The sequence below is a fragment of the Sphaerodactylus townsendi genome, unplaced genomic scaffold, assembly GCF_021028975.2.
Source record: "Sphaerodactylus townsendi isolate TG3544 unplaced genomic scaffold, MPM_Stown_v2.3 scaffold_18, whole genome shotgun sequence".
NCBI classification, from domain to species: domain Eukaryota; kingdom Metazoa; phylum Chordata; class Lepidosauria; order Squamata; family Sphaerodactylidae; genus Sphaerodactylus; species Sphaerodactylus townsendi.
In genome coordinates, this window is record NW_025950341.1 from 4,181,476 (window position 1) to 4,208,633 (window position 27,158).

The window sequence follows — 27,158 nt, forward strand, 5'->3', positions numbered from 1 at the left end:
AAATGCAATAGAAATAAAATGGATTAACCTGGAAGACATCATGATAATGCCAGTGCTTCTTGGTAGAAGAGAAGGATACAAACGTGAAAAAGATACCTCTGGTTAGCAAGGATGACAAGGTGTAATGGAAAGATGGATGTTCAATAATTTAGCAAAATATTACCTAATTCAAGGTTAAAACACTTCACATTGCTTTATATTTCTGCTATTGTAACTAGATTTCTGGAGGATTGTTTTCAAATGGTTAGGTTTATATATTTAACACGAGCTGTCATGGCAGAAATAGGATCATAGTTTTTAGTGACTGAAGCCAGCGTGGTGTAACAAGTTAGAGTGTTAGACTAGGGCAGTGGTGGGGAACCTTTGGCACTCCAGATGTTATGGACTACAATTCCCATCAGCCCCTGCCAGCATGGCCAATTGGCCATGCTGGCAGGGGCTGATGGGAATTGTAGTCCATAACATCTGGAGTGCCAAAGGTTCCCCACCACGGGACTAGGGTCTGGAAGATCTACCATGGAAGCTTGTCAGATATGATATTGAACCAGACACACTCACTCACAGACCAGATAAAATGGAGAAAGAGAGGATGATGAAAACCACTTTGGATCACCACTGGGGACAATACCTCGGTATACATGAAATAAATATGCACTTGGAAGCCTAAATAGGAGCAGCAGTGGCATAGTGGTTAAGAGCAGGTGCATTCTAAACTGGAGGAACCGGGTTTGATTCCCCGCTCTGCCGCTTGAGCTGTGGAGGTTTATCTGGGGAATTCAGATTAGCCTGTGCACTTCCACACATGTTAGCTGGGTGACCTTGGGCTAGTCACAGCTTTTTGGAGCTCTCTCAGCCCCACTTACCTCATAAGAACATAAGAACAAGCCAGCTGGATCAGACCAGAGTCCATCTAGTCCAACTCTCTGCTCCTTGCAGTGCTCCACCAGGTGCCTTTGGGAGCTCACATGCAGGATGTGAAAGCAATGGCCTTCTGTGGCTGTTGCTCCTGAGCACCTGGTCTGTTAAGGCATTTGCAATCTCAGATCAAGGAGGATCAAGATTGGTAGCCTTAGATTGACTTCTCCTCCATAAATCTGTCCAAGCCCTTTTTAAAGCTATTTAGGTTAGTGGCCATCACCACCTCCTGTGGCAGCATATTCCAAACACCAATTACACGTTGCGTGAAGGAATGTTTCCTTTTATTAGTCCTTATTCTTCCCCCCAGCATTTTCAATGCATGCCCCCTGGTTCTAGTATTGTGAGAAAGAAAAAAAAATTTCTCTCTGTCAACATTTTCTACCCCAGTGATGGTGAACCTATGGCACTCTGAGGTGGCACTCTGAGTCCTCTCTGTGGGCACACACACCCAGAGTTCGTCATGTGGGGGTGGTGGAAAATCACTCACCCACACAAATCTAGGCTGGCCTGCGCCACTGAGCATGACGTGCGCGCACTGCGGTGAGCAGAGAAGACTCGGCTGGTGGGCCTGGTTGCCTGTGCTCTGGGTGGCTGCTGCCCAAGGGGGGGGGGGGCGCAGAGGAGGCAGAGATGCTAGAGAGGCACAGAGTGGTGCGCACAGGACTTGTTGGAGGCTAGAGCAGGGTGGTCCCTGCTCGAGTGGGTGGGGCAGAGGAAGAGGGAGCCAATTGGTTTTTTCTAAACTAAAACCTCAACATTCAGGTTAAATTGCCTGGTTGGCACTCTGCGATAAATAACTGGGGTTTGGGTTGCAATTTGGGCACTTGGTCTCAAAAAGGTTCACCATCAAACTCTTCTTCTAAATATATTATCCGGCCCTTAAAAAGCAATAACTGAGGGGAATGCAGAGCATGTTAACAGTGCTGGGGAAGTGGGGGTAATTTTTCCTTCTAATGTCATTTCTCTGGTGAAAAACAACTCCCTCCAACAAACTTTAAACCTCAGTAAGGTACAATAGTTCATAACTGTTTGTTTTTTTCCCTACAAGAGTTTAAAGCAGTCCGGGGGGGGGGGGGGGTTTTTGATCAGGGAAACGGCATGGAGGAAAGAATTTAACTTCCCTTCTTCATCTTTCATTATCTCAAACCATAACACACACACACACACACCACCACCACCAGTAGCTTTTAGAGACACACGTGAACTTCCAGTTAAGAGAACTCTAGCCTTATGCATAGATGGGGTATTAGTGAAAGGAGCTATCCAGTAAACTAGTGCTGGGGGTGAACTAAATTATCTCCAATAGTATTTCTTCCTACCCCTTCACAACTCTGATCCTAACTGTGGCTGACAGGGCTCATTTTTAGAAAGTCTGCATACAAAGGAAAAAATATACACTAATCCAAACATTTGCTTGAAATGGAGAAAAATTTTTTAGAAGCTTTATACTGTGAAGTAAATGAGTTCAGGGCACCCAAACTCCCAGTGCAAAGTATCTGGCCTGGTTTGTGCTTACTTCTAGAGTTAACTTGAAATTGCATACTATGCTCTCCAGGCTATTGAGTCATTGCTAGGTTGGAAACTTTTTTCCTCAGTAATATTTTGGGTTCCTATCAAAGAAGCATGGGAAATCAGGGTATTTCTATGCTGTTGCTATTAGAAATGTTCATTCATATTCCACTCATATGCCATCCACACCCCTCCGCCCCTTTCCCATTGAACCTGCACACAAGCACAGACATGACAGTGATTTTACTGACCCTTTCAATGGTCATTGATTACCCCTTACTTTTCCTTTCCCTATTTAGAAGAAGAAAAAGAGCTGAATTTCTATCCCCCCTTCCTCTCCTGCAAGGAGACTCAAAGGGGCTTACAAACTCCTTTCCCTTCCCCCCTCACAACAAACACCCTGTGAGGTAGGTGGGACGGATAGAGCTCAGAAGAACTGTGACTAGCCCAAGGTCACCCAGCTGGCATGTGTTGGAGTGCACAAGCTAATCTGGTTCACCAGATAAGCCTCCACAGCTCAAGCGGCAGAGTGGGGAATCAAACCCGGTTCCTCCAGAGTAGAGTACACCTGCTCTTAACCACTACGCCACTGCTGCTCTACTGCACTGATATGGCACAGATCAGCCGGGGGGAAAAAGACCATTTTTGTTCTGGACCATTTTTGTTCTAGAATGCTCTGCTTGGGTTTTAGTGCCTTGTCGACAAAACTAGTTAGGAACCAGGACCCAAACGAAGCATTCTAGAACAAAGATGGTCCAGGAAATGGTGGATGAATTCTCAAATCTGGTGTCATCTTTATCCTGAAAAGTGTTCAGTGAGCTACGTCATGCCATTTTGAAAGTGGAGCTAAGCTCTGACCCTCCCCTTTACTGCTAGTGAAGGGATTGTCAACAACATGGACACACACTCACACATACAGCCATACTTTAGATTTCCCTTCTAGCAGATTAAAACAGGTTTACTTTAAATCCGGTTTAAAGGGGAAAGCCATGAGAATGCCATGAGTTGTGCTCCAAATTAGCACTTCAATGTTTGCAGTTCCCATTAAAAACCCATAGTATGGGCACAGCCTCCGCCTGGATGCTACCCTGCAGATTATTTATTATAACCATTAATCCACTCCTAGCTTTGGTTTCTCTCTGGTTCTAGCCTCCTGCCTCACCCATCATTTCTCTGACCCAGGACCCCCCCCCCCCTCCACTTTCCATATTTGATTTATGAAGCCTATGATTGGGCTTCTTGGATGTGACACTGTTTCGCATCTTCTGAGTCATAGGCCCTTTCTGCACAAGCACTGAGTGGGGATGCATTGGCATAAATTATGCCGATGCACCCCCCCCCCCCCGGGACCGTTCACACAGACAGTCCTAGTAGGGGTGCAGGGGAAGGCACAGCCTTCGCACAGGCTGCGCCTTCCCCAACCAACTTACCTGCTCCTGCTGGCTTCTGTTGTGTTGTGGAGGCCAGGGGACATGCCCCCCTGGCCAGAGTGATGGCTCTGGAGATGGAGGCCAGGCGTGTCCCCTGGCCTCCACAATGCGATGGAAACCAGCAGGAGTAGGTAAGCCGGTTGGGGATGGCAGGAGGGAAACGCCACCTTCCATCCACTGCCGTTTGCATGGCAGTGGGTGGAAGGCACCACTTTTGAAAAACCTCGCTTGTGGAGTGAGGTTCAAAAGTGGCGTTTCCTGCTGTGCGAATGCCTCCCCAGGGACGGTGTTTTTGCCATCCCTGGGGTGCTGTATTCTGCCCGTGCGGAAAGAGCCATAGTTTCAGTTTTCCCTGTGCCCCTTTTGCCTCCCAACAATCTCAAAGGTTCTCCACATCATATTAACCATATTTGGTCATTGACCATAAATAAAGTCGTCTTCTTCTTCATCATCATCATCATCTTAACCAGCTTGCTTGTTGCAAATGTCTGTCTTAACGTATCTTCCAGGCAAGGCTTGTACAGCCTGTGACTAAATAAGGAGATGGTATCCCCACTGTGCATGCAGGGAGGGCCCACCAGGCATTCAGTAAATCTGCTTTATCATTGTTAAATTGGTGACCTGGATACACACACCGGAAAATCACAGTACCTGCAAAATATGCTAGAGAAGACAAATATCAGGGAAGGTTTTCAACAGAGGTCACTACAAAAGGAACACCACTTAGGAAAAGCATGTGCGCTCTTAGGGAGGGAAGCAAACAGTTCTTAAATATGGGGAAGTAAATTCAAAGGAGAGGAAAAAGAGGGAAGGGAGATATTTCCAGAGATAAATGCCACCAATGTTAAGCTGTATCCAGCTTCGCCCTCTGGAAGTGACTATACTCAGGCTAAAGAAATCCATTCAGTACCGACCAACTGGGGTGTGTAAAGGTAGAAGCAGGAGGGGGGAGGAGAGGTGTAAAGAAAGCATCTAGTAAAAATAGCTGATCAGGCAAATTGAAACAGATGAAACTCACCAAGTACACCTGCATGAGAGCATATTTGGAGAAAATGACATGCATTATGGAGACACACTGACTCGGTAGCAATAATAAATTCACTAAAGAAGATTACTATGAAACAGTCTGACCAGTGCACAGCAGGCAAAAAGCGAAAAGGAGATGATACATATTTGAACAAAGAATGGGAGTAGAAAAAGAGAGAGACAAATACAATCATGTTTCATTTTGTCTTTCATCTAAAAGGAGAGAGAGAGAGAGAGAGAGAGAGAGAGAGAGAGAGAGAGGAGGTTGCGTTTGTACTCAAAGGAAAGTTAAAACAATTGAGAATTTAGCTTAGTGCTTGAGGCAGCAGCTGGGCTCCTATTCCTTGTTCCGTTCATAACACGTGTGCCAAAGGAAAATGTGAATTTTTTAAAAAGCTCAGCAAAAACAAAAAACAAAAAAAACCCTCCACACATCCGAGAAGATTTTTTCTTGATGCAGCACATAATCAGCTTGTAGAATTCAGATGAGATGTCTGAGAAACAAATGTTTCACTCAGCTTTTTAAAAGCTTATATATTTCCGTTAAGGAGCAATTTAAGAAGAAACAACAACTGCAGTTGCATTAGCCAGATTTAACAAACAAAACAGGAAAGCAAGCTCAAGCCAGCGTGGTATAGTGGTTAAGAGCAGGTGCACTCTAATCTGGAGAACCGGGTTTGATTCCCTGCTCTGCCACTTGAGCTGTGGAGGCTTATCTGGGGAACTAGATTAGCTTGTGCACTCCCACACACGCCAGCTGGGTGACCTTGGGTTAGTCACAGTTCTTCGAAGCCCGCTCAGCCCCACCCACCTCACAGGGTGTTTGTTGTGGAGGAAGGGAAAGGAGTTTGTACGCCCCTTTGGGTCTCCTTACAGGAGAGAAAGGGGGGGACAGAAACCCAACTCTTCTTCTTCTCCTCCTCTTCTCTTCCTCCTCCGCACTTCATGGCTGCAAGAGGAAACCCCTGCTTCAACAATTCAGTTTGACCTGCAGCTTGAAATCTTTGAGAACTGACTTTTACAGAACTGCTCAGGAACTAGAGAACAAGAAGAGAGTAACACCCCAGTCCCCCAGGTCTTGCTACATCACCAGACAAGTGCTTAGGATGGAAAACATCAGCTGCTTCACCAGTACAAGATCCAACTCTTAAATTCAATGTCAATAAGGTTGCCACCGGATGCTTAGTGCATGGGAAACAGCTCTGCTTAACTCAGTACTAGTAGGGAGGCATTGTGCATATGCTCAGGGACACCATTCTGGCCAACCACACAGCACCTTGGACAGAGTAGTATCTGAAGCTAAGGCAAGATGTAGAAGGCTGGCAAACGGCCTGGGCGGGCAGGACAAACCCCGAGGCCCAGCAACAAGACTCACCTGTTGGGTGAGCAGGTTGGGACCAAAGGCAGAAAGGTGGAGTTGGGCTAGCCTCAGCACCAGAGCAGGCTTTGCAGTTTGGCCCAGGGGAGCTCAAAGGGTGTGGAGGCAGTGAGCAAGTCTGGGTAGAAGAACACCTACGGTGGTTTGAGGCAGGGAGGGAACAGGGGGGAAAGAGGGCAAAGCTTAACTGAAGGGCCAGGTGCGAAGCTGGAGCTATAAAAAGGAAGAAAGGAAAATGAGAGGGAGTTGGTAAGAGAAGAAGGTAGAAGTAGGAGGCAGGTTGCCGCATTGCAGCTCTGAACGTAACACAGTGGCTACGTAATACAGTGTGACCCTGCGGTGGTCAAGTGAACCACACCTTCAGCAGGAAGAAGACTGATAAACAAAGCAACCTGTATAAGGAAACAGTGACTGGGCTCATGATCTGAAGACCCCACAAACTCCAAGTACAATGTCCCCTTGCCCCCAGAGGACACTACACTAACACAAAAATTGGATCTGGGGCTGAGAAAGGCCTCCAGTTCAGCCCAGCAATGTTCCACAATGTGGTTCCAGCATATCTACATGTATAGATATAGGAAATGGTTAGGGCAATAAGGCAAAGGGCTTAAGTTACAACTGTTCTGTGAACTTTAAAAAAAAGTTATGTATCACTGAAATGCACAGCAAAGTTAAGCTCCTGATGAGTTCACTATTTACAAAGCAACAATGACTATAATTTAAAAAACCAGTATGAAAAGAACCAGCCATAAACATCTATGCTGGAACTGCAAAATTTTACTGAGAAGGTATGGATACCTCAATCCATAGCCCTGGGTGGCCAAGGGCGGTGCCAATGTGGTGCCCCCCACCACCTCCACAGGGCTTTCCACAGGGAGGGTGAACTCCCCCCAAAAACCCTGCTGCCAGAAAGCAGGGGCATATCTACAGTAAAAAGTGCCTGGGGCAAGCAGTGGAATTGCGTCCCCCCTCCCCGATCCTCCCTCTCACTCCCGTTTTGATTAAGCTGCCTGATTCTTTGGCGCAATGGCCCATGTGCAACCTGCCCCTTAACCAACAGGGATGAGCTTTGGAATAAGGCTCTTGCTGTATGGGGGGAGGGGTGTGGGGTCAATTTTCTACCCCCCACATGACCAAATGGCAGCTGCCCGGGGACATATGACCCCATATATCCCCGTGGGGCATAAGCATAAGCATAAGCATTTTATTGTCATTGTGCACGCACAATGAAATTTACAGCAGCATTCCTCGATGCACACAATTTCAGACTCATACATCATCCTCACTTTCCCCTTCCTCCACCCATCCCTACACAGCCCCAAATACATCAATATGAAGCAGCGGAGTTTAGCATAGCCACAGCTCTAGAGTAGAAGCTGTCTCTAAGCCTCTTTGGCATGCCCCTGCCAGAAAGCTTTCCATAGACCTGAGCTGTGATGTAAATGGCCGCAAACTAGGTAGAAGCTGACTAACACTGGCTCTACCCCAGGAATGCCTCTGCACTGCTGGGGATGATGGTGGCATGGGAACACTAACATAGCACTGGGCACTGTGTCCAGGTGTCTTGGGAGGCCACAGTGGCTGCCCATTGATGTATATACCACTCCTCCAGGGTCAGTGCCATGGGGAGGGCAAATCCACCAGCCGTGGCCCACTCTGCCTCCAGGAGTCACTTCGGTCTCCTCACTCTGTGAGTGTTATAAAATCTTGCTGTCAAACCATTAGCTCTGATTTATCTTTCAAACATACAGGATGACCATGAGTGGGCAAGCTGGGCTAACCCACTGGTTGAGCATCCTGTGTACCTGTATGGCATCTGCCCCCTTTCCCCCTTGCTCAGTGCTACACAGCTGTAGCCCCTCCCTGAAAGCTGCCTTCCAAATGGTGGGAGCATGGTATGGAAACAGGCATAAAGATAGGAGGATGTGCATAATGAATACAATTTTCATTTGATTGGATATGATGTTTCTGTTTCCTGAAGTCTTATACTATCATCACACAGAAATGTTTCTTAGACAGCAGCTGCTCTGTTTGTTGCTCAATCATGCATTTGTGAGCTTTTGCTTAGGAGGCTATAAAGCATGGCGGTTTTTTCCTTTTTCTGATACTGGCTGCCTGGCACCCAGGTGGGTTTGAGACACGGCTGTGGACTGTTGTAATGATTACTCATTTCACAAGGGTGCAAAATGGCTCCCCCCCCCCCCAAAAAAAAAAGTTATATTACCAAAGGTGTTCCTGAGCAAAAAGGGCTTTGGGGGTTTCCTTGCCAGGTAAACAGTTATCCAAATAGCATTCTATTACTTTACCATTACCTCTCAGCTTTCCCAAATTGCTGCACTCTCCCTTGTAGTGATTCAAAATAGGGAAGGTGGACAGAAATTTGAGGTCTGTGGGATGTTGGCATGGATGCAACTTTCTTCCTAGTTGCTTTCCTCCCGCCTATGGAGACTTTCTCCAACTTAACTGGCTCTTCTGTTGGAGAAAGAGCCACTTAGATTGGAGGAAGGCACATGAGGCTGGAAGTAGCCTCAAACTTTACTCAGTGAATTGACAGGAAGGCAGTACACCCTTCCCCAGTACAATGAAAGAGCTGAACTAAAGTGAAGTAATGGCATTAAAGGTGGAAGGGAGGAAGAAAAGAACCACTTTCCATGGCTGAAAACAAATGAGAATTATTACTGGAATTAAGAATCAGTTTTAGAAGGGGAATTATTTTGCATAGTATGGGAAACAGAGAAAGATGGGAAACAGCAAATGAGTGTTAAGATATGACTGAACATAGCAAGATAGATGTACTTCTCCAGCATCATTTCAATCAGTAAAATTAAGTACACAAACAGAAGAACATGACATGGAAGGTGGAAGTTTTTTATGAATCCAAATGGTGATAAATCAGTGTTCATGTATGACAGCCTTCTGCAGTACCAAGGCCAGTGTGCTGGGGTAAATTCAAGGAAGAGCTTCACAAATAATTAAACATCAAGGAAGATTCATTCGTTGAGGCATGGTAAATGATGAGAAAAAAGGGATTTATGATAAATTTGTGTCTTGGAGTGTGACTGAAAGGCATGAAATCAAAGCAAGAAGATAATGCTAAGCTGAAACAAATTGGAACAGTGGTACAACAAAGGAAAATTTAGACTACATGTCAGGAAAGATTTCCCAGGGCTTTGGTCCATTACATGCTGGCTGCTTCTCTCAAGAGGAGAAGAGAAAGTGTCTGTTACCTGAACACTCACCGGAGAATTTATAGAGGTACACTAAGTTATTTTGACAGGAAAGATAAATAACATCACCTCTTCTACATCTTTGAGTTTGTTGTTATTGTTTGATGAACAAAACGGCATTTCAGAAAAGAAACTGCAAACTATGAACTGGAAGACAGGAGGGTTTCTACTCTTATGTTCCTTACTATGCTATGGGTCTGGGAGACCTAAAGATTGGAAATTTGAAGATTCTCAGCCTAGGGAAACCTTTGGCAATTCTTCCAAAAGAAGTAATGGGAAGGAATCCTCTGACTGCCTACGTGAATAGATTTAATTTCTGCCATATCTTTTTCTTGCAAGACAAGGGCACAAAGCCCTTGGTACTAATATATCTGCCTTGTACCTCTTTCTCCTTGGAATTGTCAGTGAGTAGGTAAAAGTGCAGGTATGCATTACATGCCTTTAAACGTGGTGTTTTCCCCAATGATATGCTGTTTCACTACCCTGGTAACAACCCACTGTAGTCACGGTTAGTCCTTTAACTTGCTTTTAAACCACATCCTAGTTCCCTGGGTTTCACACATCCAGGCCAGGATGTCCATTTGCAGTAGAGTCCTTACAGCAGGGGGAAACGTATACCCCAGGATGGCATTTATATTCATTGTTTGGCAACTACAGAAACACCTCTGTTCCTATGAACCCACCCATGCTCCCTTTGATCATCTGAGGAACCCCTGATGCATATTCTGTTTATTTTGGAAGCATGTTCCATTGGTTGCTCATAAGAGGGCCACCACTGAAGTGGTACCATTTCGTACGTTTTCCCTCAGGATATCCACATGTTCATCTTTCCCCTTTGATTTAGAAGGCAAAAGACATTCTCGTTTCTCCTAGGCTATGGCAATCACTATTTAATGGAACTGTAACCCCCTTTTTATGCTGCCTTCATTAGGAATATATTTCTACCATTTTTTTCTTGTGTTCATTGTATTTGATGTCCCGATCAAAATAATGTTTTCATCATAAATTGAGTAAAAAATTTTTTAAAGAGCCATTACATTTTTAGTATAAATAAATAAGATTACCACAATATATTCTGGACACCATTCCTACCATATAATGGCTCTCTACAGGAGATCTATTTAAAAACATAATAGATAGAAACCGTCAATGCAAAATGAACTTATAATGCAAAACTCCTCCAGATTTAAAATCTGTGCTAACTGCAGGCCAGGGGGATCAGATGATGGGAAAAGACCAGAAATAATAACAATAGTAATAGTGAGGATGAATGTGGTGGTGATGATGACGATGATAAAAGGACAGCAATCAGCTAAAGAACTGGCAGCTGTGATACCAAAATAATAATGTATTCAGTTTCAATACGCAGCGTAAAGACCACATCATTCCAGAGTATAGTCTTATTCAATGCAACTGGAAAACAAGTTGCAGATGTTCAGAAATCCCATCCAGGTTTGACCTCCAATTAGGCGGGTTGGATTCTTTCTTTTTTTTAAAATGTCACTTAGTATGCTTTGAAGAGCTAAGAGGCAGACAAAGTGCTCTTCTTGTAACAATTCAGTTTTGAAATGAAAACCTAACCGAGGAAGTCAGCTCTCGCTCCTCGTTCAGCTTTGCCCACAGGGACTTCTAAATAAACATCTTCCTTTCGATTTTTATTTGCTACAGTTCTTCTTTAGATGGACGGAGGAATAGAGGGAGGTGGGAGGGAGGGAGATAACATGACAGGCAAACTGAGGAGTCACCTACTGGCTCCACTTCATGATTCTAGAATCTAGTTCAGTGTTTCCCAACCTTTTCGACATCACGGTATCCTTGACCTTACTCTTCATATCTCACGGTACCCCTGCCACCCCCCTTTCCCTCCCAGTGCCCCTGCTTGCCCCCCTTTCCCTCTCAGGGTGAAGGGAAGCACTGAGAGGAGGTGGGGTGCTGGAATTGGCTGCTGACCTTGCAGCAGGCCCTGCCTCCTGGGTCAGCTCCATGTCCTTGAGGTGCCAGCGGGAGACACCACAAAAGTGAGGGGCGCCGGTAGTGTTGCCACGGTACCCCTGGGACATGCTCACAGCACCCCAGGGTACCACGGAACCCCGGCTGGGAATCGCTGATCTAGATAGTTGAGGAGATGGTTCAGGGGCTGGGTGGCTAGGAATGATCTTTGATAGCTCTCATTTACAGGGCTGCTAAATGTGTTGTTCCCAGATTTCTGTCCAAGCACACAAACGGGACAGAAAGCATTACAAAAGCTGAGATACTTATTAGGACAATGTATGTATGTGTGGGAAAGGAAAATTGGTATTAACACTACCATGCCTGGCACCACTACTAATTTTTTTTTTCATTTAGTATTTTGCTTCTCTCATTTTTTTCTTCCCACATGCTGGGTGCCTCTGAATAATCATGCTAGAAAAAGAATGTTCTAAAATAGGTGAAATTATGTTAATACTACTAACAAGGTCAGAGCCAAGCTGGTATCAAAGAAAGCAGTAAAATCGGAAAAATTGTTTGTTCAGTTGGATCTTGAGCCCTTAATAAGGTTTTTAACACTATCTATTTAACTACTTAGAACAAGGGTGGCCAACCTATGGTGCTCCAGATGTTCATGGAGTACAATTCCTATCAGCCCCTGCCAGCATGCTGATTTTACATGTCTTGTAACTGATATTGTGTTCTTATCTTTATTTTTTTTCTTTTTATATCCAACACTGTGCAGGCCTATGGCTATACAATAAAATCTTTGACTTGACCATTTAACACTAAAAACAGTATATATAAAAACAGTGTGTGTGTGTGTGTGTGTGTGCGTGTGTGCGCGCGCGCGCGCAGGACGAGATAAGATTGTGAGTCAGTGGCTTGGCTAAGACTGCCAAGTAAATATATGACTGAGATTAGATTTGAACTGAGGTCTTCATGGTTCACATGTCAATTTCAGTTGCTCTAACATTTTTTTCTTAACTGAAAAAAATTAGAAGATAAATATCACATTTTGGATACTGCCAGTTGCATTTAGAGGCTTGCAATGGACCCAATGAAGAAGAGGCTGGCCCAAAACAACAAAAATGAGAGGATCTAGAAAGTACAAGACAATGTGATTATGCAATAATCATCCTTAAGAGCAGAAAACTTAAATATTTTAAGTGGTGAAGCATCAGTCCTCAGCTTCTAAAAGAAAAGTGGTTCCCAAGCCCATCACAAAGGATGCTATTTAAAGCATTCATTTGCAGTACATTATGTAACCGTAAATAAAAATTCCAAGTGGTGGACAAAGGCCCATTAACAGTTCTACAGTTGAGTGGCTTTCTCTGTATGGATAACTCTGTTCGGTGCACAGACAGACAACTACAGAGAACATACTGGAAGTGAATGCTCTATTTAGAAGTGAGTTTTTTAAAATAGCTTGGCTGTAATTATTTTTAAAATTCTGTGTTTCAAGACTGCTAATCTGTTCCCGTCCATTACATCAAGCTTGCATACTCAGGAAGTGTGGGTAAGAAGAGGCTGCATTTCCACTTACTTAATTTTTATCTCATCTCTTCCCTTCAGGGAGGCTCAGGTTAATTCCATTTCATGCTTATAACTCTTCCTGGCTGAAAGGCAATGCTTTGCCAAAGACCATCTAGTGAACTTTAGGGTCAAGCTAGAATTTGAAACCAAATCTCCCTAGTCATAGTCATGGCAAACTACTGCATCTTACTGCAGGAATTCACTTTGGGAAGTTCCCAGGGCTCATGTACTTCTCCCCACGCTCACTTTCCCTCATATATAACTTCTTGGTTTCTAACACAACATCCAAATCAAATGGAACTACAGACTTAAACCTTTAATCATGGCTTGTAAGCAAGGAAGGAAATAACTGCTTGCTTTGTTTTGATTTAGATATTGTGACAATCAGTGACTTGTTGCAGGGGCGTAATGCCCATTGGGCAAGGTGGGCAGCTGCCCAGGGCACCACCTTGTGGGGGGCATCAAAATGCAGGGTTCGTTTTTGGGTATTTTAGTGTTTTTTCATTTTTGGCCTGCAGGGGCCGCAGTTTTTAAGCTAGCAGCACCAGAATTTCAGTCCTTATGCTACCCCCCAAGTTTGGTGAGGTTTGGTTCAGGGAGTCCAAAGTTATGGACTCCCAAAGGGGGTGCCCCCATCCCCCATTGTTTCCAATGGGAGCTAATAGGAGATGGGGGCTACAGTTTTGAGGGTCCATATCTTTGGTCCCCATGAACAAAACTGCATCAAACCTGGGAGGTATCATTAGGGCAGTCTCCTGATGAGACCATGAAAGTTTTGAGACTGTGCCTTCAGAAATGTGCCCCCCCCCCCGCCCCAGCCTGCAACCCCCATTGACAGCAATGCAGAAAACTCAATGCAGAACAAAGATTCTTGGGCAAATTTTTGGGATGTTCCTGCAGGGGGTGCATTGTTTGATGTATCAGCACCAAAATTTCAGGATATCATACTGTCCTGATGGGACCCCCCAAGTTTGGTGCAGTTTGGTTCAGGGGGGCCAAAGTTATGGACCCTCAAAACTGTAGCCCCCATTTCTTATTAGCTCCCATTGAAAACAATGGGGGATGGGGCATGCCCTTTGGGAGTCCATAACTTTGGACTCCTTGAACCAAACCTCACCAAACCTGGGGGGTAGCATAAGGACAGTCTGCTGATGATACGCTAAAATTTTGGTGCTGATATGTCTAAAAATACACCCCCTGAAGGCACCAATGTCCTGGTGCAAAAAAAATTGGTCATGGTGGAGTGGCCGCCCATGCGGGGGGGGGGGGGGCATCCAACTCAGGTTTTGCCCAGGGCTACAGTTTGCCTCGTTACGCCCCTGACTTGTTGTGACCCAGACAGAGTTCAACATCCAACCTGAAAATGAAGAAAGGAAGACAGGGGAATGGAACATATGACGTCCAAAGCTTGTTCCTGTATAACAAACCCTGGTTTGCTTTTTCAGATGAACTAGGCCATTAGAATAATTAATGTAATGGTAAAGAGAGCCAGCATGGTCTAGTGATTAAGAGCAGGTGGACTCTCATCTGGAGAACCGGGTTTGATTCCCCACTCCTCCCCATGTGTAGCGGACTCTTTCCTTCACGTGAACAGCAAACTCTTATCTGGTGAATCAAATTTGTTTTCCCATTCCCACATTCCTGCGGAATGTCCTTGGCTAGTCACAGTTCTCTCAGAACTCCTCAGCCTCACCTACCTCAAAAGGTGTCTGTTATGGAGAGAGGAAGGGAAAGGAGTTTGTACGCTGCCTTGAGTCTTCCTCCAGCCCAATCCCCAACCTCAGTTCAAGAATAATTGCCTATATCCCCATTTCTCTCTTGTCTAGAAGTGAGTCCTTGCCAAGATGAGAAAATTCCATTTCAAAGAATGAAACAGATCCCCTCCTGCAGTCTGACTTTAGAACATGACGTTAGATGCAACATGAAATGGCAGAAATCTTGCCTTCTACATTGCCATCTCCAAACCAAAAGGTAAAAAAAACCCTGACAACAAGGCTTCTTTCTGAGACTTACAACTGGCACAGACAACGGGATTTTTCTCTCCTTTTCTATACCAACATGCACTTGATTACCATTTCCATCGAGAACAGAAGAATGGACAAGTAAGTTTAATAAAGAAATGAATGTAGCAAACTCAAAATGATCCAGAACATAGGGCAGCAATCTTAACGTTCAAATGCAAGATATTTACTTGTACTCTTGGGGGTTTTCTTCAGAATTTCCCGGCAGCAGCTCCCAACTGGCCTAAATTGCATCTCTCGGTTCTGGCTCCTAAGACTGAGCTGGCTGAAAACTGTTGTCATAGAAAAAACAGAAGAAAACCCCAAGAGCACACACACACCTCTCTCCCACACCACTTAACAGTTAATTTATGGGAAAGCATCAAGCAACCAGTTATTTCTGAAGGACAGGAAACAGAAAGGAACAACCTCATCAGAATCAAAGAAAACCATTTCTGAATTTTGCCAAAATGTGTGATAAGGTGTTCAAGTCCATACCACAATCACTATTCAAGGTGGACTATGTACAGTATGGATGCTTGTGGCTCCACAAACTTACCCCCTCCAAAAGAAAATTTGGGGAGATAAAGGAAATCATGCCTACAGCTGACTGTATCTTGTGTCCCATCATACAACTGATGAGGACTTGGACCAAATGGCTCTTTTTGCAGTCAGGACTGAACTAGCATGACTTCTAGATGTGGACCAACTCATGCTAATAACTCCTAAAAATGGTTGATATGCTAGAGCTATGGCTCAGATACAAGGAACAAATGAACCAAACCATCATGTGTGTTCAGTTGTAGACACCCTCTGCGTGAAAAACAAGAATGTGAATGTGTTGTAGTAGTACCTAGTTCACTGTTTGTGATGGAAACAAACTGTACAATTATAAACACCTTGACACAGGAGCAATACTGCCCAATGTATCTGCTAACATTAATTTGGAATGCGGCAATTTTCTGCCTCAGAAATTATTACTATATTAATTTTGCAATATTCATTTCAGGATACACTGATCATCAAGTCTGGGTTTAACAAAAAATGAAAAGAAAGGAAGGTTCCACTTCTCAGCAATATGGCCTCCTTTACCAACTAAATATTAGAAGTGAAGACCCATCTCTTTCTTTCTCAGCGTTGATTTTGGCAAAATGTATTCCATGATTATTTAGATATTTACATCCTGCTTCTCTCCAGCCTGGAAACCCAAAGTTGTTTGCAACTGCTGATTGGGATAGAGCAGCCATACACCAATTTCTTGTAAAAAAAAAAAAAGGAAAGCTCCAATTTTATTTGTGACCCAAAAAACTATTATGCCTAAAATTCATTAACCATGAACACACTTTATTCTATACAAATATATATTTTAAAAAATCTCTTGCTAAGAAGAATCCATTATGAACATTAATAATGTTTCTAAAATACTACATTTGAAAAGGGCCTAAGGAACAAGAACGCAGATGCATATAACAATGCTCAGTTAACAACACTTGTATGCTTGTGGAAAGGGAGGAAGAGAGAATCATTCTTTTACAAATGTTGGCAGTTTTATTTTAAGTTTTGTTATTGGAAACTTGGCTTGGTTATTAATTTCTAGAACTGCTGCTCTAATGTAATTTGTGTGATTCATGTTACAATGTGAAATTAAATTAAAAAAACAACACTGGTCAGCTCAAAACTATAATTTCCAGTGCTAGGAATGAAGAAATAGTAGGGGGGGACAAAGCCGTGTGGCTAAGGTAAGACAAATGGGAGAGAGGTGGAGAGGTTATATTCATTACATTAAAAACATACAAATTAAGTGAACTATAGGCCAGTGGTGGTGAACCTTTGGCACTCCAGATGTTATGGACTACAATTCCCATCAGCCCCTGCCAGCATGGTCAATTGCCATGCTGGCAGGGGCTGATGGGAATTGTAGTCCATAACATCTGGAGTGCCAAAGGTTCGCCACCACTGCTATAGGCCCTTTTCCCCAGTTTGTTACCAAATCTTACTCTAACACTGCAGGTGATATTTTTTGTTGTTATTGTCAAGTCACTGCTGACTTATGGCGATCATTTATGGCACAAACTCGCAGCCCTCCAGATGTTATGGACAATAGTTCGCATGATGCTGGCAGGGGATGATGGGAATTGTAGTCTATAACATCCTGAGGGCTGCGGACATCTGTGATTTATGGGGTTTTCAAGACAAGAGACAGTCAGAGGTAGTTTGTCATTGCCCGTCTCTGCATCACAAACCTGGACTTCCTTGGCGGTCCCCCATCTAAATACCAACCAGAATCAGCCCTGCTTAATTTCCGAGATCTGATACGACTGAGCTAGCCTGGACTATCCATGTCAGGGCAGTGGAGACTGCCTTTTTTTTTAAAAAAAAGGTATAATTCCATTTGCTGAACTGTTTAAAAAGCACTTCAGTTTTAACTTGATTTGTGCTGTAACCGAGTCCACTTCCCTTGGTATATTAAGAATAATACAAAAGGCACAGAAATCTGAGAACCACGCTGCCAATTTTGGCCCACTAATTACAGCAAAACACACACACACAGGGGAAAAAATCTAGACTATTTGGATGAAGAGTAACAAACTCAAGTAATTTACAGGCAGGTTTACTGAGGATGATGAAGGTCAATACAGAGGCCTCCAAGACTATTTTTTTGCTATTGCAATATCAGATCATATGACTGCTTATAACTCAGCCACGTTTGCTTTAGCTCACATAAATCCCAGACTTCTGAGGGACCCAAACCCAACAGCATTTTGTTACTATAGGCTGACAAGACTTTGGCAAATAAGAATTTTAAAGTTCGTTGAATCTTTGTGACATTTTAGATCCAGGACATATTGGACTCTTCTCATGACCACGCTGCGGTAGAACAGAAATGCCTAACTCCATATTTGGCATAGAGTTTAACTAACTCTTCAAGGTTTACATGAGCAGTATGGCAGTAGTATAGATATCACTCTAGAAACCTTACCACACGGTTCGCTGACAAATTTTTGGATAAATATTTTATATGATAAATTCTGACAACATATATGCCTTTTGATAACCAGTTGTGATCTTAACCTCAAATTGACAAGGGGATTTAGCAAATCTGAGTTCAAATGATTTTTAAAAAGATATTTTCCCCTTGAGGAAGACATACTTACCGGTACTTTGAATGGAGATGTGTTTGATGAATCCATTGGATTGGCTTTTTCTGAGCCACTGGTCCCCGAGATGCTCCGTCTGCGAGGAGACTTCTCTGCTGGGACTTCTGGGTAAAGGAAGGGGAGGGGGAAGAACAGAGAAAATAGTGAGAAAAATGGAAGAAAAATCATAAACACACCCACAAAAAACACCCACAAAAATAATGCAGGTGTATTTCTCACCATTTGTTATGGAAATTTTAGCCACTATCTTGCAGTACCAAAATTAAAATTCATCTTGGACTTGCAGACAATTCAGAAAGGCTGTCTTTGCTTAATATTCACCAGGGAAAATTATAGCGGGCACAATATGAAGGTACTCTGCTGAGACAGGCACACAAAGAGTTAATTCTGCAAAATGCAATCTGCTTAGGGAGGAAGCTCCTAATTTTAAAACAAGTATTGAATACAAATGTGATCAAGGTCAAAGTTCATTCGCATGCACACAACATAATCTTAATTACTAATTCAGACAGAGATAGCCCACTCTTTGGTATGTTTACTTATGTGTAAGTTAAGACTTCAGTGGGACTTCTTCCAAGGTATATACCCAAAGGACTGAAGCTTTTGGGTGTCAAAAGATTCAGCCATTTAAGGGTGCAGAATATAAGACCTCTCTGCAAAGTGTGGGGAGGAGAGGAATAGGTCACTTTCTCCTTGTTCTGGCAGAACAATCTAAGCTACAACTTCGTGATCTCCAAAATCTGCCTGAACGGAGAAGACAAGCTCCTACCCCATTTCTCTATATAATATGCACAGCATTCATAAAGAGAACACACATATATACCTTTATCACAAGTGCTGCCCATCTCCAGCTCAAACACCTAAGCTTAAAGGAATCCAATTTAAGTAAAAGACACTCGGCATCGAATAGGGAAAGCCACATCCTTAAAAAGTCCATTGTTATCTTGCAGGTTGAAAAAAAAGGCAGGGAAATATTACTCCGGAGGCTGGCATTTTGGGTTCCTGCTGCTCCCCTTTCGAGACACAGATGCAGCTTAAACTTCCATTTCTGGCCTCCTGGCCCTTTGGGATCCGTGCTACTTCCACTCAAGAGAAAACCGGTTTTCTCCCACTCTTCCCCCTCCCCTCTCTAAAGCTTGCAGACAGCAAGAAGGAAATGCACCGGGAGAGGACTGCAGCTATTCAATCAATCCTTCCGAACGCATATCCTCATCAGTTACTTGCAGGCTATTAACGGATACCCAACAGCCAAGCTCTACTCAATTACAGGAAAAAAAAAATCCCTTTCTGTCCTAATCCACAACCATCCGAGGGGATGCACACCCGGTTGGGTTCCAAGAAGGAAGGTTTTCTTCGCTAAAGTAATCACCACGATGAATCCTCACCACCACAACCTTCTGCAATGTTCAGAGAAGTTGATGGGTAACAGATCCTGATTGTATCCGTTTCGCTGCCTGGCACATCCACGAAGTCTCAAAGAAAATAAAAATTTAACGTGATGGGTGGCAGGAGAAGAAAACGGGACCCTGCTGAACAGCCAAGAGCTTCGCAGCGGAGAATGCTTTCTTCTCTTGTAAATGTGAGCCACTACGTTAACTCTCTAACTACCTTGCAAGCCACAAAAAGGGAACGAAAAGGCAACAGTAACATCTGAGGGCATTTAAAAAGAACTTGCCTAGAAAAGCAAACTAGGACCACAGCAAGAAATTAGCAGGACACCTGATTTAAAACTCTGAAGGTGGGGAAAAACACTCCATTCATGGAGAATAAATCGACTCAGCACTACAACAGAGTTCCATGCCTTTCACTAATACTTCGGCATTTCCTCGCAAATAGCGCACAATAGTATCTCTTCACAACCAACAAGATCTTTTGGAGTTTCCTCATTTCAGGATTACTGGTTTTTAGGCTTTCTTAAATCCTCAGCTATTTGTTAGTTTTATCCAAGCGATCTTCTTATTCTACCAAGAATAACCTTGAACAGGAACTGTCTTTTAGATAACATTAGATAACATTCCAACCATCATTTTTCTCTTTGGGGGGAAAAAACAGGGAAGGGGGACACACAAAAATAGCGCGTTTGGAGCAGAAGGGACCAAAATAATAGGCTTGGTTGCAATCATGTATTGCAATGAAGCTTGATTTGTCCTACTTCACAATCTGCTCCCCATCATCAAAGCATCTCTAGTAATTTAACACTGTCTACAGGATTCTGCTGAGTCATGCATGAAGAAACAGAAATCTGGATTCTCCTGTACTTCTCAGGCAAAGGCAGCCAATAGTTGGAGAGTAACAGGAGCACTCTGAGCAAAGTTGGCTATCAAAAGAGAAGGGAGAAATCTGCACCTGCTTACAAACTCCCCTGTACAGGAAATAAGTGACCTTGTTGGGGGTGGGGGGTGGACTGGCACCACAAGCTTCAGAATAAGAAATGTGCAACAGAATGAATTTAAGAGAGGATGAAAATTGGAGGGGAAGAGGAAAGCTCCAAGATTCAATTTGGTGGATCGAGGATAGCAAAACGAGAAGGTTTTCGGTAGCTGCCTTGGCTGCTTCTAACTGTGCGTCTCCATGCTGGAAGCACTGCCACTGCATGTGCGGCTGCTGTGCCCTCAAAGCAGCATTTCTGCTGAGTTCAGTGGAAAATCTATAGCGCTGCCACCCGGGCAAAATTAGACTGTTGCCTTCCTCTCCATCATCTCCCAGCCTATACATGCAACATAGTGCTCTTGCATTATTTTCACGTGCTTTAAAAAAAATCAATAACTTCTCCATCTTAAATATTAAATTACCACAATTTACAGCCTGAGTCACTCATCAGAGCTAAGGTTTAGGGGCAGATCACAGATCGTCTCTGTGAATCAGCCACTCCTCCAACTTTTGCTCTGTTCTTTATATACTAGTCTGGAGCTGATTATAAGGTTGCCAACCCCTAGGTGGGACCTGGAGATCTCCTGGAATTACAGCTGATCTTCAGACAATGGAGATTAATTTTAATGGGGAAAATGGCTGCTTTGGAGGCTGGATTCTATGGCATTATACCAGTGGTTCTCAACCTGGGGGTCGGGACCCCTTTGGGGGTCGAACGACCCTTTCACAGGGGTCGCCTAAGACTCTCTGCATCAGTGTTCTCCATCTGTAAAATGGATAAATGTTAGGGTTGGGGGTCACCACAACATGAGGAACTGTATTAAAGGGTTGTGACATTAGGAACGTTGAGAACCACTGCATTATACTCTTCGGGAGCAATTCCCAACCAGGGTTCCGTGGTAACCTGGGGTGCTGTGAGCATGTCCCAGGGGTACCGTGGCAATGCTACCGGCCCCCCTCACTTTTGTGGTATCTCCCGCTGACACCAGCAAGGATATGGAGCTGGTTCAGGGGGCAGGGCCTGCCGCAAGGTCAGCAGCTACTTCCCACCCATCCCCACCCCCTGTGCTTCCTGTAACAGGGTGCCTTATATATATATCCCTTATATATATCCCGGATGAGGGAGAGATATATGATCCCACCACTAGCCACCAATTGTAAGGGGATGGGTGGCCTTCAATCAAGGTTCCCACTACACTGACCCGTGGGGTTTTCCTTTGCCACCCAAAATATCCCAGGCTAGTGTTCAGGGATCTTCTTTTCACTCTGCTGCCACCATAAAAAAGAGAAGAAACTAGGAATCCCAAAAACTGGCCTCTGGCTGCCAAATATAATAAAGGATCCCACCTCACATTCACTCTTGGTCTGAGGGGAAAGTCCTTCAGAGTCCCAAAAACAAAAATGGAGGGAACTCAAAATTGGCTGGGATTCTTAGGGTCTCTTCAACAGACAGAGACACTCTTTCAACCTCTCATACACACAAACGCAGACTGGAACGAGGGTAACTTGAACACAGTAATTGAAATTTATGTTTAAAACAAAAGAAAGGCTTCTGAAACTGGCTCAGAGAGGTACTAACGCTTGGTGGTTACGGAGAGGTTGTTTTCACTTAGGTTTCAGAGACGTGGTTGGCACTTTAATTTCACACACACACAGACGCACGCAGGTGTCTCTTCAGAGAAAAGTTTTTCTTTAAAGTATCAAACTCCTTTACTGACAGACACTAGTCCTTTGCTGTACCTCACCCCACTGAATCAACACACACCCAGTCTATGCCCTGTGAGATTCTGGCATACAAGCCTCCCTCTCCCACTGTCCCAAACTGGCCAAACTGCCACTGGACTGGGCCTCCCAAGACTGGTGTTGAACTGGGCAGGGCAGACTCCTGGGTCTGGTCTACTGACAAGCCTCTGGCCGGCACTTCACTCTGCTCCAAAAAGCCAGTGCCTTCCTTCCCTAGGAGAGGGGTGGGATGTCAGTAGAGCAGTGTTTTCCAACCTTTTCAATGTCATGGTACCCTTGACCTCACTCTTCATATCTAACGGTACCCCTGCCATCCTCACCCCACCTTCCCCTCCCAGTTCCCCTGCTTGCCCCCCCCCCCACCTTCCCCTCCCAGGGTGAAGGGAAGTGCAATGGACTTTCCCCACCCTGAAGGGCTGGTGTGAAGCAGGCCTGCTTAAAAAGGCCTGGGTGATAGTAAAAGTAGGCAGCAGGCTCTAATTTAAATAAAAGCAAGATGATTGGTCAATGGAAGGCACTGTTGCCCTTGGCCAATGTAAGGGGGCGCTAAAACGCTGCTAGATAAACAGAAAGACAGAGAGAGCCTGTCAGACAGTTCTTGGTTGGGAGTTCTGGAGAGAACAGCTCGTGTTGAGTTGAGAGCAGAGTCTGTGGAGTGAAGTCTCTCAGGTCTGTCTCTGGTGAAAAGGAATTCTGGTCCAGCTCAGACAGCTGGCAGGATTCTAGTGACTCTCCTCAAGTGAAGGAAGCTTGTGAGACCCCGCCCTCCCGAGCTCCATCCTCCAAATCTCCAGGAATTCCCCTCCTACACATGGCAAGCTGAGATGTCAAGGTGTCCTGTCTCCCATCCGCAACCCCAACCCGCCATGTATGTTTCCACTGCATAAACATTATAGAAAGATACACAGTCATATTCTGAAGATGTTTTGCTTAGTTGTCCAGTAAGATCAGTAAATTAAAAACAAGATTGGGTGATTGTTCCCACCCAGCAGAAATCTCCAGGGACAAATTACACAGAAATAGCACACGCTCTTCATTTAACATACATGTCAAGATACATATAACCATGTGCATATATGTTAAATAATTTGAATGTTTGCAGTGCTTCACAATGCTTTCTCCCAGAAATGTATACCTCAATACAATAAGGCAGGCCAGTATCAATACCCCCCCGTTGCAGGTGAAGGGCTGAAACTAAGAACTTGAGCCCTTCGGGGATGAGGCAGCCTATAAGTAAGTAAGTAAGTAAGTAAGTGAGTGAGTGAGTGAGTGAGTGAGTGAGTGAGTGAGTGAGTGAGTGAGTGAGTGAGTGAGTGAGTGAGTGAGTGAGAGAGAGAGAGAGAGAGAGAGAGAGAGAGAGAGAGAGAGAGAGAGAAAGAGAGAGAGAGAGAGAAAGAAAGAAAGTAAGTAAGAAAGTAAGAAAGAAAGAAAGAAAGAAAGAAAGAAAGAAAGAAAGAAAGAAAGAAAGAAAGAAAGAAAGAAAGAAAGAAAGAAAGAAAGAAAGAAAGAAAGAAAGAGCACTGAAGCTAGTGTGTGATTAAAACCACAGACTTCAGACTTCCTTCTTCACAGCCAGCTCTCCAGGAACAATCCACATGGACAGCAGCTTTCTTTAAATTTAGTGTTTAAGTCATATAGTTAAAAAAAATCCAGCAAGAAGTAGTAATGAAAGAAAGAAGACACATTTCATCCTCAGACAGTGTTGGTCTCTGGTTCATGAGCCGCCTGCAGCTCTTTCACATGCCACCCAAAGCTCTTCTAATTGTGGGTTTCAGTGCTTTCTTTCATGCCTCCAGCAATGCAACGTGAAGTAAGCAGGGATGTGCCAGAAGCGATATGGGATGAGAAATGAGCTAGAGTTCAAGCCATAGAGAAAACCTGGCAAGAAGACACTGGTAGGAGGAGGTAAAGAAAGAATGAAGAGAGGAGGTAGGGGCACGGATGGAGTTGGAGGAGGAGGCAGAAAAGCAGAGGCAGGAAGAATGAGATGGGAAAGAAGGAAGGAGTGAGTGATGCACAGAGCATACAGTGGTTGAATGATTCTTTGGATTAATGGTGGTTGGGAATTTGGCTGCCCCCAAGTTGAAGGAGAGCCAATGTGGTTAAGGTGTTGGACTAGGGAAACCCATGTCTGAATTCCCACTTGCACCATAGAAACTTACTGGGTGACCTTGGTCTAGTCACACATTCTAGCCCTGATCCCAGTTAGTATTTGGATGGGAGGCCCCCAAGGAATATCAGGCTCACAGTCAATGGCAAACCACTTCCAAATGTCTCTTGCCTTGAAAACCCCACGGAGCCACTATAAGTCAGCTGTGACTTGACAGCACAGAGAGAGGGGGGGAGGAGAGGGGGGGAGAGAGAGAGGAAGAGAGGGAGAGAGAGAGGCTGAAGAATGGGAATCACTGCCTCAAGATCTAGCTCTTTGGGACATCAATGTATACTTTATCTCAACCCACTTCAGTCAAAGGCCAGTATAGCAGACATGTAAATTAGCCATGTCAGATTTTTTAAAAAACTATGCATTTTTCCAAGCTTCCAAATAAAAACAGCTGCTGTAAACCTCTACCCAGCTATCAAGAGCCATTAGGCAGTCCTAAAGTGAGACTGCGTGGCGTGAACAACCAAAAAGAATGCCCTACACATAAAGTCCATCTGTAACGTCTCAAGAAATATATTAGTTTTTCACAACTCTACAAATAAGAGTTCCCTAGTCACATAACTTTCCTGACAAGAAAGATGACTCCTCCGAAAGGCTTAATACAGGTTAGGCTTTTTTATTTCACTGGTGCTGATAATTTGAAAACAAGCTGTAATTCACTGAGCAAGGAGGACTCCCTGGGGCATTTGTCCTCTGCAGGATATTATGAGTGTGCATTATTCATATTGTGGTTAATACTGACAATGTGGCAAACCTTGAAAAAGGGTTTCTTCATGGTCCCAACTCTCACACTATGTCTCCCTAATCAAGAAAAAGAAGCCTTCTGAAAAACAGCGGGAATAAGATGTGAAAGAGGGGGAGACCCATGGCGAACCACCATACTGAACTGAAGCCTGCAGCCACTACTGATAACACGGCAATGCTGTCCGAACTATCTAGTTCTCCCCTTCTATAGTGCAACAAGTAACAACATATTCACCACATGATGTGACATCAGGACATTATGCATTTCTCTACCCATACCCGTTCATAAAATGGAACAAGAGCAGGTAAATACACAGAAGGATGATGGCACAACCCAGGTGTTTCAGGGAAGAACCCTATTTAAGGATGATGGACTGCCATGGTTCTGCTACAAGAACTCCAATACACAGTTTCGTCTCCTCAGATATAGTGCTGAAGTCTGGTTTATTTAATGCAGCTGTCATTTCCTAAACCCACTTACTGTAAATGAACAAGCAAACCAGGTTTCAGCTTACCGCATGGGGTTCTTCACCCACTGGTATGTCATTCATTCCACACCTTTCAAAAGGGTCTTGAGACCACCCTAAAGATCTCAGCCTGGGCCTGCTGCAACCAGGCTTAATTCAATGTACAAGTATAAAAACCAGCTGAGTGAATGATGAGAAACAGTTCTGGATTGAGAACCCACTTCTCAAACTATATTTATGGTCAGGAATTAGTGTTAGTCATGTGAAATGTTCAGCTCAGTTTAGGGAAAATAACCAAGGATCAAAATCATGCCAACTTGCAGGTGGGGCTCAGAGTTCTCTTAGAATTACAACTGATTTCTAGAGATCAGCTCCCTTTGTCCGCCCTCCCCAATCCTCACCCCTAAATATCCAGGAATTTCGCAACCCAGAGGTGGAAATCCTAATCATGCCACAATTCAGATTAACCAAGCAAGAGCAAGTTTGTTGATACATGAACAAAACCTGAAGAAGTTGCAAGTTTGCTTCCCTTGAAGTGAAATAATTAGTCAGTAGAGCTTTTCTCAAGAAACCATCATTTGCCATTCCTTCTGAACTGGCAAACGACAGTTTTCGCTTTCTCTGAAACCCAGAATGCAAACCAGAGTTATGTAAATCGGCCAGCACGAAGAGGGAAGTGGGGAGAGAGAGAGGTACACAAACCTGAGGATTCATCAAACTTGTTTAAACAGCGGCAAAACATTCATTGCTGTTATGTCTGAAGCATACCTGGGCCTGAACTGGGTATGGCTGAACAAACTGAATAAAGCCACCTATTCATGGCTAATTTAATAAGGGCTTTGAGTTGTAAATGCTTACAGTAGGTTCTGAGTAGGTTCATAAGTGTCCAAAACATGAGGAAGAAGTCTGCCCCAGCCTTGACAGCCTTTTAACTGAAAGTGCCTGAGCCAAGGTAGAAACGCCTCAGTTTAAGCATGTAACAAATCTGTTCTCTAAACTGATGTCATGCATTTGGAAGAACAGCTCAGAACAGGCTAAACAGCCAGGCAGTCCTAAGGCTTGTATGCCCCATGGCTATTTTCTTTAGTCACAATGTTTTTAAAAGTAACTCACTGTTGCTATGGGAAGTTTGAAAGAGAAGACCAAATGAGAATGAAGTGAAAGATTTCCGACTGTCATTGGTTGGAAGAAAAACTGTACAAGCTGGAGAAAGACTTCAAACTTTTTTCAGTAGAGGGGTAGGATAAAGAAGAAGAAGAATTGGATTTATATCCCCCTTTTTCTCCTGCAAGGAGACTCAAAGGGGCTTACAAACTCCTTTCCCTTCCCCCCTCACAACAAACACCCTGTGAGGTAGGTGGGGGCTTAGAGAGCTCAGAAGAAATGTGACTAGCCCAAGGTCACCCAGCTGGCGTGTGTGGGAGTGCACAGGCTAATCTGAATTCCCCAGATAAACCTCCACAGCTCAAGCGGCAGAGCGGGGAATCAAACCCGGTTCCTCCAGTTTAGAATGCACCTGCTCT

At 44.1% G+C, this 27,158-nt stretch overlaps 1 protein-coding gene across 8 annotated transcripts in view; it reads right to left on the minus strand.

Moving 5' to 3' along the window:
* The window catches only part of RASAL2 (RAS protein activator like 2), a 319,429-nt gene that overhangs the window by 84,404 nt on the left and 207,867 nt on the right, over positions 1–27,158 (minus strand). For 6 of the 8 annotated variants that reach the window (XM_048482483.1, XM_048482478.1, XM_048482477.1 and 3 more), the window contains one exon: positions 18,148–18,254. In XM_048482483.1, coding sequence (XP_048338440.1) covers positions 18,148–18,254 — 107 coding nt within the window. Of the gene's footprint in view, positions 1–18,147; positions 18,255–18,973; positions 19,053–27,158 lie in introns of those variants that run through there. The other 2 variants (XM_048482479.1, XM_048482482.1) reach the window with 2 other exon arrangements.